The sequence below is a fragment of the Perognathus longimembris genome, chromosome 17 (assembly GCF_023159225.1).
Source record: "Perognathus longimembris pacificus isolate PPM17 chromosome 17, ASM2315922v1, whole genome shotgun sequence".
Taxonomy (NCBI): Eukaryota; Metazoa; Chordata; class Mammalia; order Rodentia; family Heteromyidae; genus Perognathus; species Perognathus longimembris.
Genome location: NC_063177.1, coordinates 46,957,431 through 46,974,827, shown reverse-complemented (window position 1 = coordinate 46,974,827; position 17,397 = coordinate 46,957,431). Strand labels below are relative to the sequence as shown.

Below are 17,397 nucleotides of genomic sequence, written 5' to 3'. Positions count from 1 at the left end.
TTACATAATCCTTTAGTAGATTACAAGATAAATACATGTTTCTCCTACACTCTTCATCTGTATTTGTAATTTTATATGGCCTAGGCATGATGTTATAAACATGCAAATGGCCCTTGGTAGAAAATAATATTGCTCATCCTTGCTCTAGGTTTATATTATCTGTTAGTGTTTTAAATTAAATTTTATAATATTTTCTTAGGACTTATAGGATTATTAACACATGGGTTCTATATACTTACATATCTGTATGTGTGTGTATATATATGTACATATACTTATTGTAGTGGGTAATGAAAAAAGGCTTGTACATTGTATACATGAAATGCCACAACAAAATCCTCCCTTCGTACAACTAATAGAAGCTAATAATATACTATTACAAAAACCTCCCCACCCAAATTTGCTCCCATGCTCTAATAAATTACAGATCTTTATATTTTTCCTAAAAACTGTATCATGTACAAATGGTTTCCCTCCAGTTCTGTACCCTCTCTAGTGCCCTCTCAAAAATGTACAGATGAATACACCTTTTATAAGCTAAAGAAGACAGAATCATCAAAAACTTAAAAAAGTCCTTTGTTTCTATATGTTGGAGTTCATTTCAGTATATATATACTCATATATATATACATACATATATACATGTATCTTTGTGATTCTCTCCCAGAAAGTATCTTCTTTTGTCTCACAGCATGTGAGGATCTAGAGTCGTGCATATGTTATTATTGTTGTAGGGAGCAGAGCTGACTCCAGTGTAAGGGGAACATGGTAGGAAATGTTGGAGGGGGGGGGGGCAAGTTAGGTCAGTGTGACCACAAAATTCTGTTCCTGTAAATGGCTTAACTTGTTAGTTGCTTGTTCTACCCCCTGTGTCAACCTCCTACATCTGTGCCAGGCTTGCTTGTTAATGTTGCTTGCTCTACCCCCTGTGTCAAGCCCCTATGTCTGTGCTAGGCTTTTACTTTTATAAACCCCAATTTGAGGACTGCTTGGGGGCACAGTGTCAGCTCCCGAGTCTGTGCTGTGTCCCTGGCCGGGCAGGTTGCTTTTTGCTTCCCCAATAAACCCATCCTTTTTCTTGAGACTGTCTCTGAATGGTGGACTCTTAGGGGGATGTGGAACTTTCCCCCTCTCCCCGACCACGTAACAGTTATCCCCCAGTGTGTTCTAGATATAACTTCCATAGATACGATTGTACTTTTTGTCAACGTCTTTGTGGAGGTTTAGTTTTTGGATAAAATGATGCGGTATAATGTTAAGACAGTAGGTGGATGAGTTATGCTGCACTCATTTCCCTGGGCAACCACCTTACCATCCAGAAATGGACCATTTCTGCCTCTCCAGCAAGCACCCTGGACCCCTTCCCATGTCATTCCATGCAGATCCCATTCCTTCAAAAGGGTACCACTTAGGGAAGGAATCTGATGCCCCACAATCTCTGCAGAGACGCCCACCAATCACGCCTACACTTTACCTCTCTGCCCTTTCTTATGTTGTGCTTTTTAGTGCAGGCCCTGGAGCTTTAATTCAGGGCCTGTGTTCTCTCCCTTAAGTTAATCACTCAAGGCTAATGCTCTACCACTGGAGCTACACCTTTACCTCGGGCTTTTTTTGCTAGTCAATTGGAGATTGAAGTCTGGTGGGCTTTTTTTGTCCTGGCTTTGAACCTGAATAGCTAGGATTACAGGTGTGAGTCCACCAGTGCTCAGCCTTTCATCAGATTATTACAGGTAAATATGACCTGAAAGGAAAAAGGGTCTCCAGGAGGTTCAAGGGCTCTTAGTTGACTGCCTTCTTAAGCAAAAACCCCTTTATTCTATTCCATTGTAAACATGTTATCTGCTGTACTCCATCCACACCCAGCAACTGCAGATTGCAGGAAGGGTTTAATGCAATCAAACTGGAAGGATTTTCAGGACTACTTAGAAAGTCATCCTTTCCTTTCTCTAGATAAGATAGCAGAAAAAAAACTCTGTTGAGGAGGTTTTTTGTAAGGAGGAGGCTTTGGGTGTGTAGGTAGAGAACGAATCCAGTATCTTTTGCTCTCTTTTGTAGGTAATCTGAAATTTCCCTTCAGAAGTCAGCCTGGGCTGGACAGTCTGTAAGAGTCTAATATCCAATTCACCACCAAAGGTATGAAGGAGCTATGGCTATTTTGAGCAAAAAGGCTCAGAGACAGTACTCAGGTCCTGATTCAAGCCCCGAGACTGGCATAAAAATGAAGAAACATCTTGTCAAGTTACATACTTGGACTAGCAATAATTTCTTCTTTTTTTTTTTTTTTGGTCAGTCCTGGGGCTTGGACTCAGGGCCTGAGCACTGTCCCTGACTTCTTTTTGCTCAAGGCTAGCACTCTTCCACTTGAGCCACAGCGCCACTTCTGGCCATTTTCTGTATATGTGGTGCTGAGGAATCGAACCCAGGGCCTCCTGTATATGAGGCAGGCACTCTTGCCACTAGGCCATATCCCCAGCCCAGCAATAATTTCTTGTTCATGAGCCATGCCTTAACAAAGCTGCTTTACAATGCCACCCATCCACTCAGGCAAAACAGGCAACAGCACACACGTCCATCTTGATGTCTTCACCCACCCTCCGTCACCACAGCATGGCCTCCACCCACTTTGCTCTGGTTAATTTTGAACAGGGTCTTACTTTTTAGCCAGGCAAAGATGACTACAGTCCACAGATCCATGCTTCTCTTTCTACTTAGGATAAAACACACAGCTGGGGATATGGCCTAGTGGTAAGAGAGCTTGCCTCCCATACATGAAGCCCTCGGTTCGATTCCCCAGCACCATATATACAGAAAATTGCCAGAAGTGGCGCTGTGGCTCAAGTGGCAGAGTGCTAGCCTTGAGCAAAAAGAAGCCAGGGACAGTGCTCAGGCCCTGAGTCCAAGGCCCAGGACTGGCCAAAAAAAAAAACAAAACAAAACAAACAAACAAACAAAAAAAACACACAGGCCACCACGCCCATTTTTTAATTTAATTTTTCTATTTATTCGGCGTTCATATTAAAAAAAAACAACACACTATACATTAAAGCACAAGGAAAGCCAGAAAAAAAAAACCCAGTATTAGCAATGTGCTCCAGAGAAGGGCTTAGACAAGTCCTTAACTAATGAATCATGCTATAGGACCAGTAGAACAAAATGGGCGGACAGAAAACTGGAGGGTGCCCGGCGGGTACTTCCAGATAAAGGAGCCCTTAGCAACATTCACAAAACTCAGACTTCCATCTTCAAAGTCGAGAAACACACCAACCCTGCCCACAGGTCTCTCTATAAACTGAGGCAAAAGTGGGGAGGTGGTAAACAGATGGGCATCCTGGTTCCCCTTCACACATAAAAGGAGGAATACATCTCCAGATTCAATTGTAATGGGGTCCTTACGTAGCCTAGAATTCCTGCAGACGCCTACTGCCCAGTCCTTAGAGTCATCCACAGTCAGCTCCCAATAATATTTCCCAAAGCGGAACGCCTGGACGCCCCATGTGTTGGAGCAGTTGCATCTATCAGAATTCAAAAATGCATCCTCCTCATAGTCGTCCTCGTCCTCATAGCCATTTGTCAATGTTATCACATCATCAAACAGCATCATCACAGGATTCCATGTCTGCTGACTGAAGGAAATCTCCACTCTGTAATGGTCGAGTTCATCTCTCAGGGCAGGGATGTGAACAGCTCTGAGCTTTGGATTCATAGGCTTGGGCATGAGGCACAAGGAAAAGGCGTACCTGGTTCGTGTGTATTTCCAGTGCGTGAGGAGTTTCACATCTGGATTTCGGTATGTTCTCATCAGTTCCTGATACATTTTCTTGAAATGTGTCTTCTTTCTACACATTTGTGTTACTCTTGTTTTAAGTTTCTTTAAAGTCAATTTTTTTTCACTTATAAGTATCTCAGATATCCTCTTCTCGTCTCCCTTCCATTCTGGAAGCAGCTCCTCACAAATATTGTTGATGAGCCTCATGTAGGTGTCCATGAAACGAATCCACTGGCCGACTTTTACAGACACTTGACGTATGTTTCTCTGGTTTTCTTTAAACTTGCGCCATAAAGATGTCATGTGTTTTAAAATCATCTCCCGGTGGGCCTCAGCAGCCTCTTCAATGGCACTGTGTCGATGAGCCTGGTGCTCAGGAGACCGGGAGCAGAGCTTACACAGCAACTTGGTTTCCACCTCACAGAACACCCGCTTGGGCTCCTGGTGTGTCTCACACCTGTGTTCCTCAGAGCTCAGGAACTGCTGGAGGTGGGCTTTTCTAGCAATGGACACCAGTTGCTTCACCTTGAGGTTGGTTTTGAGGTTTGTCCGCTTGGATGGAGCCCTGCAGACCCGGCACCTGGCAGGAATGTAGGCTTTCTCCCAGGCCAAGCAGAGACATGGTCGACAGAAAGTGTGCCCACAGACTATGGTGACCGGGTCAATGAGTGTATTCAAGCAGATAGCGCAGCTCAGTCCCTCCTGGAAGGCCTGCATGATGTCCATGTCCACCTTCCCGATGAATGAAAGTTTACAGAGCTGATTCTTCACTCGGATCCTCGCGAACCACAGCTAAGTTGCAAACGCCGATCGGCGAAACTGGGCCCTTGAGCTCAACAGTCTGAGTCTCAGTGGTTTGGGCTCCCTTTCTGGTTAGAGAGGGCGGGACCTCAGGACTCTGACAACCAATCAGAATGCTTTTCCTTGATTGGCTTAAAAGAGGGCGTGTGCCTGAGCTTTCCTTCAGGTATTCCAGTTTCAAATCAATAAGTGGAACTTTAAAACCAAGCACGTGTGCCTTTGTGTTCATTTTCACAGAAATAATCACAACAATATCCTCTTGAATGATATTGGGTGTAATTTTAGGTATCCCTTCTCAAAGGATGAAATTTGCTTTCCATCGTTGTTTGCTAAATTTCTGTGTTGCAACAATTGCATAGTTTCAATATGTTTTCAGGTTCTTTGAGTTAATCGTGTTTATTTGTAACTGTTCTTTTTACTTTTTTATTGTCAACGTGCTGTACAGAGGCATAGAGTTTCCTATGTAAGGCAGTAAGTTTCTTATCAAACTTGTTCCCTCCTCCCTTGTTTTTTTCCTCCCTGTCCCCTCCAGATATCTCTCCACCATCCCCTGTGTTTTGCAGTTGGTTTTCTGCATAAGTCTTGTAAGTATTGCTGTGGCAATTGTTGGCCTTTTACCCTTTGTCTCTTCATTTTGGTGTTCCTCTTCCCCAGTTCGGATAACTGTACATACAATACCCAAGGTACCATGATCAGTAATCAGTTACAGTCCCTTCAGGGGTAAAAACATGGGAATAAAGAAAAAAAAAGACATAATTTTGTAGGGCAAATTGAAAATAAAAACAACAAACATAAACCACTTACTTCTAATACATGGAGTTGGTGAGTTCATAAGATGATGCTAAGTGAAATGGACTCCAAGTTTTGGAAATAAATTTCCTCATCTTAAATAATTTGTTCAGTCTCTCCAAAGCACAATTTACAATAAAAATTATATTAGATCAAGAAATTTTTGACACATTGTGTACCTTTCAAGATATTAAACAATTGCTCTTTTATTTCAAATATTCCAACTCATAACGAGAAAAGAAGGTATAATAAAAAGTTCTACACTTAAAATGGAAAAAAAACAACTATTAACAAATACATACTTGAGGGTAATGTCTACTGTTGCCTGAGGCTGGTGACATTCTCATAACAAAGATACATAGCCCATAGACTCCAACGCAATGATGACATGTCAAGGAGAAAGATCCTCTGCACAGCATGTCCTAAAAACCATCAGAGCTCTAAGCTATGAAATACTCATGGTGCAGATGTATGCCATGCTGCACAGGAAGATGATTTCCACCTCTCACGTCTCAGGACAGAATCAACCAGCTTCGGGCACTATCAGGATTTGTCCTAGCAGCAGCTCTGAGATTCACACAGTAGCAAATTGCAATCTGCATTTGGTCCAGGTTCTCTAAAGGAAAACAGTTGGTCTGCTAGGAACACTACCCTTCCCATGGTGCCAACTTTTTCTGTTGAGATGGGGATCTCATCAACTTGTTTTGGCCTGGGTGTCCAGGAACCATGGTCATCCTGATTTCAGTCCCCAGAGTGGCTGGGATTGTAGGCCGGAGTACCTGCCTGGCTCTCCAATGGGATGTTTACATAGAGGATTATGCTTTATGGAAGTAGCTGGCTATTGCCACCATATTTAAATAATTTCTGAATAACCCCTGGGTGAGTTTGAAGCAGGAAACCTTGCATGAAATGTCCCTCCCTGTTTGCCCTCCTGTTCCTGAGTAAACACCAAGGACCCCTTGGATAGCTGGGCTTCTAGAAGCCTGCAATGTCCTTGGGGTTGTATACTGGACATCAGTTTGGCCTTGAACTCATGACTATAGGGCTAGGAGTCTTTTGTTTACCTGTGCAGAGTAGGTTTGCCACCCACTGGAAGGTGCAGGACAGTGTTGGGTCTTATTAGGGCTGGATTTGGCTTTATTTTATTTTTTTGCGAATCCTGAGCATTAGTCCCTGGCTTCCTTTTTGCTCAAAGCTAGCAACTCTACCACTTGAGTCACAAGGGCCACTTCCGGGTTCTTCTGTTTATGTGGTGGTGATGAATGGAACCCAGGGCTTTGGGCATGCATGGGAGCACTCTACCACTTAACCATATCCGTAGCCCCCAATAGGGCTGGATTTTTAAAGACTCAGGCAGGCAGTCTGTCAAGTTAGGCAAAGCAAGCAAGCAGACATACAGATACAGAATCATTATTAGGGATTACAATTCCAGTAAACTCCTGCAAACAAAGCAATCATCGTAATACTATTCCTGGCACCAGGTGTGACTGGTTTTTACCTATTTAACTTTTTAACCTTAAATCTTTGTCTTTTTGGTACTTCCCCTATTGGAAAACATGGAAACTGAGTGGTCTTCCTCATTCCTTTCTTTTGCCAAGATCAAGTGGCTGAACGTCAAAGTGCTTTCTGCTCCTCTTCTTGGCCTTGGGTTTCCCCTTCACCAGGCCCAGTACCTTTTCTCAACTTGCTGTTTCTAGGGACTCAAAAAAGGGGTGTTCCCTATACCTTTCACTTGGTTTCCCCACTCTGTGGAGAGAGTAAGTACAGAGAGAGAGAGGTCATGATGGATGCATTCTGTCCTCACTTCTTTTTTCTTGAATGGAGTTGGCCAATGAAGTGTCTAGCTGGCCCACGTTCTCTCCCTGTAAAATAAATCCTTAGTTTCACCACCAGGATATGTGTTCATGAGTTGTTGCCTAACAAGCGTGGGAAAGATATATTCCTCATGTGACCAGTCCTACTCTATGTGTTCTTGAATCGATTTGTAGTGTTGTAGGTGAAAGGCTATATCCGGGCCATGCCAGGGAACCATGCGAAGATAATCACAGACAGAAGGAAATTTACTAGTGGGGGAACATTTCCCATGGGAGAACTACATGGCATCTGCACCTTATCCAGGTGGGGGTATCTGGGGGTAAAAGGCAAGAAGGTAGGTAGTGAGTAGGAGTGGCTCATTAGGTATGGGTGGATCTGGGGGCTAGTGGGAGGAGCCAATGCCCTGAGGCTAGGGAAATGCTAACACCAGGGAATACAGCTGACTCCATCTTGATTAGGGAAACTTGGTAGGAAATGTTTATTGTGTGCTCCACCCACAGCATCAATCCCCTACATCTGTTATGCTTTTACCTTGATAAAACCCAGCTCAAGGATGGGGCAGTGAGGGAAACGCAGTTTCAGCTCCCAAGTCTGTGCTGCATTCCCAGCAGGTCAGTTCGCTTTTTGCTTCCACAATAAACTCATCTTTTTGCTGGAGACTGTCTGAGTGGCCTACTCTTGGTGGGACATGGAATCACCCCCCCCCCTTAGACCCCGCAACAGCAGATGTAATATGCTTTCTTCATAAGAATGATCACAAGACTGAATTACACAAGTGTAGCTGTACATGGGCAGTAGTCCCGATGTCAGATATCTGATTCCATTCCTGTCCAAGTCAGGACAAAGTCAGCTTGTTGAATACAGGATAACCAGGTGGGCCTTCCCCCCCCCCCCCCCCCCCCCCCGGCAGTAGTCAACAGCACTCAGTCAATTGGGCTAGGAGTCTTTATTTAGCTGTGTTCAGCATCTGCTGGCCACCACCAAGATGGTGACAAACACTGCTAGGGCAAAATAGGGCTGGGCTTTTTAAAGGCAAGTATCACATGTGCCCCTCCCAGGTGGTCATGGGGTAAGAATCACATTCACCACACGCAGGTGGTCTGGCAAGTTAGGCAAAGCAAGCAGGCAGACAGACCTAAGCAGGACTGCTGTTAGTGATTAGGATTTCAGGAAACTCTGGAAACCAATCAAACAATACAATTCTTGATTCTGGGTGTGAGTGGTCTTAATCAGCCTGAAATCTTTCTCTTCTAGGAACTTCCCCTAAAGGGAGTGGTCTTCCTCATTCCTTTCTTGGCCCAAGTCAAGAAGCTCTAGGTCAAGCTGCTTTGGGCTCCTGTTATTGGGTTCACGTTTGCTCCTCCCCAGGACCACTACTTTGTCTAAGCCTGCTGTTTCTAGGGACTCAAAAATGGGGTTCCCCTACACCTTTCACTTGGTTTCCATAAGCTGACGAGGCTGTGGTTGATGGAGTTGGGGCTCAGTCTAGAGTGCTCCAAAACCCCATGTGGACGCAGACATCTCTGGTCATTTGTGGCATCATAGACATTTAACCCCTGTGCTTCCTCCTCTTAGTTCACCTTCCCAGGATCCCCTACACTCCCTCCTCCCAGTCCCTCCAAACCCTTGCACTGCCCTGGCTACCCCAATAGCACCACCCAGGCTCTTAAGCCCCTGCCTTTATGTGGGGGCACCAATGCCTAATGAAGGTCAGGAAAAGAGAGAGCAGAGTTTTTATCCCCCAGATTCTTCTCTGGTAATGCCTGTGTCCCTGCAAGAATACACACTCCCTACATGAGCTCTGGCTTTTCATCCATTTGAGCTTAGGCAGTGTCATGGTTTCCCAAGGCAGTTCTTTTCTGGATGCTTTCATGTGACCAAATGGTTCCTTTAACTCTGGCCCATCTCAAAGAAACTTCTTCAGGGAAGTCTTTGCCTGAACTGTCCTGAGATATCCATGAGGTGGAGATGAACCACGTAAGGCTCTGTCTTTCCTCCCAGACTGTAAAAGGGGCTCTGAGCACAGGTGTGTGTGCATCCCACTGGACAGCATCCCGGGCAGTGTGACTTCAAGTTACTGAGCAACCACCTTACCATCCAGACTCGGACCATTTCTGTCTCTCCAGCAAGCACCCTTGGACCCCTTCCCATGTCATGCCATGCAGACCCCATTTCTTTAAAATGGCACCACTTAGGGAAGCTGATGCCCCACAATCTCTGCAGATATGCCCACCAACCACACTTAAATGTTACCTCTCTGCCCTTTCTTGTGTTGTTCTTTTTACTGTGGGCCTTGTGGCTTTAATTCAGGGCCTGTGTTCTGTCCCTAAAGTTAGTCACTCAAGGCTAATTCTCTACCACCATTACTTCTGTTTTTTTGCTAGTCAATTGGAGATTGAAGTCTGGTGGGCTTTTTTTTTGCCCTGGCTTTGAACCTGAATAGCTAGGATTACAGGTGTGAGTCCACCAGTGCTCAGCCCTTCATCACATTATTACAGGTAAATATGACCTGAAAGGAGAAATGTTCTCCAGTTTCAAGAGCTCTTAATTGACTGCCTTCCTAAGCAAAAATCCCCTTTGTTCTATTCCACCATAAACACATTATCCAACCTACTCTATCCACACCCAGCACCTGCAGACTGCAGGAAGGGTTTAATGCAGTCAAACTGGAAGGATTTTTCAGGACTACTTAGAAATTCATCCTTTCCTTTCTCTAGATAAGATAGCAGAAAAAAAAAATCTGTTGAGGAGGTTGTTTGTAAGAAGGAGGCTGTGTAAGGAGAGAACGAATCCAGTATCTTTTACTCTGTTTTGTAGGTAATCAAAAATTTCTCTTCAGAAGTCAGCCTGGGCTGGACAGTCCATGAGAGTCTAATATCCAATTCACCACCAAAAGTATGAAGGATCTATGGCTATTTTGAGCAAAAAGGCTCAGCGACAGTACTCAGGACCTGATTCTATGCCCAAGACTGGCAAAAAAAGGAACAAACAACCTGTAAGTTATATGCTTGACTTGCAATAATTTCTTGTATGTAAGCCATGCCTTAATATAACTACTTTAAAATGCCACCCATCCACTCAGGCAAAACAGGAAACAGGACACATGTCCGTCCTGATGTCTTCATGCGCCCTCTTGTCACCACAGCACGGCCTCCACCCACTTTGCTCTGGTTAATTTTGAGACAGGGTCTTGCTTCTTAGCCAGGCAAAGATGACTACAGTCCACCAATCTATGCTTCTCATTGTACTTAGGATAAAACACACAGGCTACCACGCCCATTTTTTCATTCAATTTGTTCTCCTTATTCGGCATTCATATTTGAAAGAAAAAAAAACACCTAGTATACATTAAATACAAAGAAAGCCAGGAAAAAAAATCCAGTATTAGTGATGTGCTCCAGAGAAGGGCTTAGACAAGTCCTTAACTAATGAATCATGCTGTAGGACCAGTAGAACAAAATGGGCGGACAGAAAACTGGAGGGTGCCCGGCGGGTACTTCCAGATAAAGGAGCCCTTAGCAACATTCACAAAACTCAGACTTCCATCTTCAAAGTCGAGAAACACACCAACCCTGCCCACAGGCCTCTCTATAAACTGAGTCAAAAGTGGTGAGGTGGTAAACAGATAGGCATCCTGGTTCCCCTTCACACATAAAAGGAGGAATATATCTGTAGATTGAAATCTGTTGTGGTCCTTACGTAGCCTAGAATTCCTGCAGACGCCTACTGCCCAGTCCTTAGAGTCATCCACACTCAGCTCCCAGTAATGTTTCCAGGAGTTGAACCTCTGGACACCCCATGCAATGGAGCAGTTGGATCCATCGGAATTCAAAAATGCACCATTGTCATCACTGTCATTGCCATTAGTAAATTTTCTCACTTCATCAAACAGCGTCATACCAGGATTCTGTGTCTCCTGAGTGAAGGAAATCTCCACTCTGTGCTGGTTGAGTTCATCCATCAGTCCAGAGATGGGAAGAGCACGGAGCTTTGGATTCATTGGCTGGGGCAGATATACCAACAATGACTCACATCTAGCTCGTGTATATTTCCAGTCCATGAGGAGTTTCACATATGGAATTTGGTATGTTTTCATCAGCTCTTGATACATTTTTCTGAGTTGTGTCTTCTTATTAAGCATTTCCATTTCCCTTGTTTTAAGTTTCTCTAGAGTCACACGTTCTTCATTGATAAGTGTCTCTGAATGGGTCTTTGCCTCCTCCTGCAATTGTGGAAGCAGCATCTCATACATACTGTGGATGATCCTTCTGTATGTATGCATATAAGAAATCCACTTGTAGATTACTACAGTCTCTTTACATACGTTTCTCTGGTTGTCTTGTATCTTGTCCCATAAAGATGTCATTTGTTTTAAAATCATCTCCCGGTGGGCCTCAGCAGCCTCTTCAATGGCACTGTGTTGATGAGCCTGGTGCTCAGGAGACCGGGAGCAGAGTTTACACAGCAACTTGGTTTCCACCTCACAGAACATCTGCTTTGGCTCCTGGTGTGTCTCACACCTGTGTTCCTCAGAGCTCAGGAACTGCCGGAGGCGGGCTTTTCTAGCAATGGACACCAGATTCTTGATCTTGATGTTGGTTTTGAGGTCTCTCTTCTGGGATGGAGCCCTGCAGACCCGGCACCTGGCTGGATTCTGGGCTTCCTCCCAGGCCAGGTAGAGACATGGTCGGCAGAAAGTGTGCCCACAGACTATGGTGACCGGGTCAATCAAGGTATTCAAGCAGATAACACAATTCAGTACCTTCTGCAAGGCCTTGTAGACGTCCATCTCTATGTCCATTTTTCCAGTGAATGAATGCTTAGAGTTCTGATTCTTCTCTGTAATCCTCACTAACGGTAGCCAAGATCCAAATTTGGGCAGCTCTGCAGGTGTGTTGAAGTGGACCCTTGTTGTGAACAGTCTGAATCTCAGTGGTTTGGGCTCCTTTTGTACTTAGAGAGGGTGGGACCTCAGGACACTGAAAACCAATCAGAATGCTTTTCCTTGATTGGTTTAAAGATGGTTGTGAGCATGAGCTTTACTTCTGGTATTGTAGTTATAAATCAATAAGTCCTGGGGCTTTAATTCAGGGCCTGTGTTCTCTCCCTTAAGTTAATCACTCAAGGCTAATGCTCTACCACTGGAGCTACACCTTTACTTCGGGCTTTTTTACTAGTCAATTGGAGATTGAAGTCTGGTGGGCTTTCTTTGCCCTGGATTTGAACCTGAATAGCTAGGATTACACGTGTGAGTCCACCAGTGCTCATCCTTTCATCAGATTATTACAGGTAAATATGACCTGAAAGGAAAAAGGGTCTCCAGGTTCAAGGGCTCTTAGTTGACTGCCTTCCTAAGTAAATACCCTCTAGTTCTTTTCCATCCTAAACACTTTATCTGCCAGTAAATCTGAAAGGGTTTTTAGGACTTCTCAGGAGCACCTCCTCTCCTTTCTCTAGATAAGATTACAGAAAGAATCTGTTGATGGAGGCTTAGGCAATGGGCAGCTTTGCATGTGTTAGGAGAGGAGTTGTGTAGCATCTTTTGCTTAATTTGGCAGGCAATCTAAAACTGCCCTTCAGAAGTCTGCTAAAAACAAATGTAGTGGTGGGAATATGGCCTAATGGTACAGTGTGCTCCACGTATGCATGAAGCCCTGGGTTCTGTTCCTCAGCACCACACATATATATATAAAGCCAGAAATGGCGCTGCAACTCAAGTGGTAGAGTTTTAACCTTGACAAAAACTCAGGTATAACACCCAAGCCCTGAGTTCAAGTCCCCAGTCTGGTGTGTGTGTGAGTGTGCACACACACAGAGCAATCACTAATAACCCGAAGTAAAATCTGATTTGTCCAAGGCTAGACAGGTGGCTGAAGAGTAATAACATTCTCTTCATTCTTCACTTTCTCCCTGTACAATAAACTTCTGGCCAATTATTCTGATACTTATTTGGTCAACAAATTGTCACCCCTGATCTTTTCGCCTACGGAAACACTGAGGAACAATCACTGTGTTATTCATTTTGGCAGGAAATGCTTGAAGACCCTTTCTAGTGTGTACTGCAATCCCATTGATTTTATTTTTTTTTAACATCTCCGGTTATGACATTGGTTCTTGAGGTTTTAAAAAATTTGCCCAAGTTGCCCAGCAGTTAATGGTGAAGGACCGTTTACCATCGCGGTTTATTCGTGAACCATTTGCCTAACTTCTGTATGTAACTCATTCGGCCTGGGGACATTTCCACCTGCTTGCTCATCCCTGACCCTCACCTGAGGCCGCACCGAGCCCAGGTGGAGCCGCACACCGCCCCCTAGTGGCAGGCGGGCGCCGACGCCGCGCATGCTAATGAGCTCGCGCCGCCGCCCGCTGATTGGCTGGCGCGGATTCCAGCTGTTTTGCAAGTCGGCGGGTGCGAGTGGAGCGGAGCAGCCTCCGGCGGCGGCGGCGGCAGCAGCGGCGGCGGCCGGGGCCGAGCGCGCTCCCCGCCTAGCGCCTCCGGGGCGACGCCCAGGCCGGGGGCGGGCCAGGCCGGCTTGCCCCACTTGGGGGGGCTTTTCCTTCCTCTTCACCTTCGTGTGGCGCTGGTGAATTCACCCAGGGTCCGGCATGACGATCCGACACCAGGGCCAGCAGTACAGGCCGAGGATGGCATTTCTCCAGAAGGTAGCCGGGCTGCCCTCACCTGTGGGCCCCGGCAGGTGGGCGGGGCGGCTCTGGGGAGAGTGCGGGGGTGCGGGGCGGGAGCGGCGGGCGTCCCCGGTCGTCGGTTCCCGGTGACTGCCTGTCTTAAATGACTTATGATGCCCGCGTTGCGGTTCCAAGACTGCAATAATGAGGTTTGTGTGCAAGTTGTTTATATTGGAGCCTCGGAGGCCAGCTCTGCTACTGGGCTGCAGGCTGCCAACAACCTGTTGTTCCTCGGAGAAGAGAGGACAGGCGGGTGCCCAAGGCAGCCAGGGAGGCTGCGCTTGCGGGGGACGGAGGGTAGTGGGAAGGGAGGGAGGGGGTATCTGCCTGCTTGTATGGTCATAAGAAACCAGATGTGAAGTGAACATTTTGGGCCATTTTCTGTCCCACGCTGCAGTGTTTTAAAGTGACGGTGTTTGTGTCTTGCGTAGACCTCAAACCTGGTGTGATCTGTAAGGATCCTGGGCCTCCCTGAGCCCTTCACCCCAGAAGAATCGCTGGGCATCTCCCTCCCCGCCGCACAATCAGAAGCTTAGAGCAAGTGACCCAGCGGAACCCATCCTGGAGGGACACGGGTGGGACTTAGGGGGAGGGTGGAAGGCACTTGTGGGGTGCTGTGTTTGGGGACGAAGCGGTTCATTTTGTTCCTGGCGTTTGAGACAGCAAGTGTGGGAAGAGCTCTAGGGGGATTAGGGCTCCAGTCACTTGTGTGCCCTTCCTCCTATCCAAAGCCACTTTTGCAGGACAGTGTGCATCGTCTTAAGCTTATCCCATTGAGTAGAATTAGCTGAATGCTTTGTGACAAGCTAGACCTGGACATTGAGCCCTGAGAGCTCAGCAAGTTGCTACTCAGTGATCAACTCTGTGGATTTGCTACCTGTTAAAACCCTGGTCCACCCCAGGGCTCACTCATTACTCACACTGGGTCTCCCCTCCATAGTAGACATGTGATGATGTCCAGAAAACAGAAACAACCCAGAGAGTCAGGATTGCAGGGCAGGATTGCAGCCAGAGGAAGCTAACCAAGTCTGATGTGGGAAAGGAAATGTTAACTTCCAGGTTTTCTTGGGGGCTGGACCACTCTGGCTTGGGAGAGAGCAGTTGTCTGGAGACATTGAGCTTCCTGATTAAATCTCGGGCATTCCTTCCCTGCACCAGTTACTGTCTTCTCTAGTAGTTTCTCTCTTTACCTTGGCCTTCTCACTGGTGTCTTGATCTCCAGCCTCCCCTTCTCCATCCAATCTTTCCTTCACCCGAGCCTTCCCTCTCATTCCCATCTCCCTCGCCTCCATCCTGGCCTGCCTTCCTCCACTCCAGCCTCAGCTTCCACCTCAGCTTCCCATCCTTCACCCAGCCTCCCTTTTCCACTGCGTTTCCCTCCACCCAAGCTTCTCTTGCCCTCCCCACCTCCCTCCCTCAAGACACCCTTCCCACACACCGGTTTTCTTTCCAAAATTAAGTGACCCCCTCCATTTGGGTCCCCTTCCCCCGACCGGCTTTCTACGCCTGCAGGATGCAGTCTTCCCTTCTCAGCCTAGCTACTTAAGATTCCTCCTGACCTCCTTCCTGGCATTACCTCCCTCCAGCTTCCCTGCCCGCCCTCTAGCAGGCAGAGCAGAGCAGCCACCAGTGCAAGGACTCAGCTCCATGGCCTCCTCATCTCTTAGGGACCCCCATGTTCTGCCATCTGCCACAGCTCGGGCTCCTTCTGTGGGAGCCTCCTATTGCCCCTCTGCCATCCTTCCATTCCTTCCTCTTCCCCCGCATAGGCCCCTCCACTGTGAAGGTGGGTTCTGCCAACCCCCCTAGTGGACTGACTTCCGTTCCTGTGTCTACAGATTGCACCCCTGTCTTTAATAGTGCTTCCCCTTTGTCTTGCACTGGCTAGGACCCTGCCTGTGGATTCCAATGTTTGGGATCATGTTACAGAGCTGTTTAGAGAGCAGGAAACAGGAAAGGCTCTGCAGAACAGGTGTTGGGGAGCAGTAGCCAATCAGCTGGACCAGGCATCTTCTGGAGAACGGTCTGCACCAAGGGCAGGTGCATGGTGTCAGGTGCCATTCTCCATTCCAGGTTTACCATAATGTGCAGTTTGTCCCTAACAGGGTCTTCCAGGCATTTTCTCATTTGTTTCATTGGACAGTGGTCTGATGAAATGAGTGATTATTATTTTATGAAGAAAGAAACTGAGGCCCAGACAGGTTAAGAAACTTGCTAATCACACAGCCACTAAAGTGATAGGACAAGCCAGGTGCTGGTGGCTTATGCCTGTAGTCCTGCCTATTCAGTAGGCTGAGATCTGAGGACCACAGCTCAAAGTCAATCTGGGCAGGTAAGTCTGTGAGACTCTTATCTCCAATAAACCACACAGAAAAGGCTGAAAGTGGCACTGTGGCTCAAATGGTAGAGTGCTAGCCTTGAGCAAAAGAAGCTCAGGGACAAGGTCCAGGGCCTGAGTTCAAGCCCTAGCACTGGCAATAATAATAATATTTTTAATAATAATATTAATAAAATAGTAGGATCAGAAAAAGATACAAAAATATTACAGAAGTGGCCATTGTCCATTTCCAAGTGCTAAACAATGACACAAACATTTCTGTGATGTAAGATAGGGTCAGGAGGCTGCGGGACAAGCCTTCGATGTGCCGGGGACATGGAGCTGAGGGATAAATAGGAGGCTCCGGCTGAGAGAAAGGAAGATGCTTTGAAGAGAGGGAAGGGCACACGCCACTGTTGCTGGAAGGCCTGGGAATCTGCTGGATCTGCAGACATGTGATTTTGTAAGAGACAGAATTGGAAGAAAGGTGGATTGAGGTGGAGGGATGGAAATGAGCTCTTGCTACTCTTTGGAGACAATTTGATTCCTTAAGGAACCATTGCAGAAGCTGGAATAGGCAAGGAATGCAGCAGACTTGCTGATGTGAGCCCGAGGAGGGGAGGTGATGTCCTCCACTGCAGTGACCCCAGGGAATGGAGTCTTCTCATGGGGGGGGTGGGGGTGGGCACAGGTCCAAAGTGTCCTCCTGTGAGTGCTGATGTCACTCCCCTGTGCCTCCACCTCCAGCTCCACACCGTGGCTGGACCTTCCTGCCCCTCGCCCAGGCCACTGCCCACCCGGATGCCTGGGCTTGGTGGAGGTGTGATGGGAAGAGACGGAGGGCCCACCTGGCCCAGGGCTTTGCTGAGGGTGGGGTTAGCCAAGGACACGCGGATTAAAGAGCCACAAGTAAGTGGTTTCTAGTGGCTCTCATACCCACACGCATTTGCTCTGGTGCTGCCCACACATGTCTGTGATTTCCAGGTCACCAGCCCAGCCAATCCAACCTCCCTCTGCCCTTGAGATTTCCAATGGGATTGGCTTTCTTGGTGACATGAGGAGGGTCTTCTATTACATGGCTTACCTTTCCTGTGGCTCCTGGCGTCTCTCTCTCTCTCTCTCTCTCTCTCTCTCTCTCTCTCTCTCTCTCTCTCTCTCTCCCTTCCTCCCTTCCTCCCTCCCTCCTCTACTTGAGAAGAGGATGTCAGATTCCTGGGCAGAT

At 46.8% G+C, this 17,397-nt stretch overlaps 2 protein-coding genes across 2 annotated transcripts in view; one reads left to right on the top strand and one right to left on the bottom strand.

The window, feature by feature from the left end:
* Window positions 1-10,604: 10,604 nt before the first annotated feature.
* LOC125365740 (tripartite motif-containing protein 43-like) lies at window positions 10,605-11,972 on the bottom strand. Its single transcript, XM_048365971.1, has 3 exons — window positions 11,133-11,972; window positions 10,899-11,087; window positions 10,605-10,814 (listed from the first exon to the last, which is right to left on the bottom strand). Exons 1-3 carry the CDS (start codon window positions 11,970-11,972, stop codon window positions 10,605-10,607), a joined length of 1,239 nt encoding a protein of 412 aa, XP_048221928.1.
* Window positions 11,973-13,636: 1,664 nt separating this feature from the next.
* The window catches only part of Rgs9 (regulator of G protein signaling 9), a 63,333-nt gene continuing 59,572 nt past the window's right edge, over window positions 13,637-17,397 (top strand). Inside the window, exon 1 of the mRNA XM_048365627.1 lies at window positions 13,637-13,834. Coding sequence (XP_048221584.1) covers window positions 13,778-13,834 — 57 coding nt within the window. The 5' untranslated portion in view covers window positions 13,637-13,777. The remainder of the gene's footprint in view (window positions 13,835-17,397) is intronic.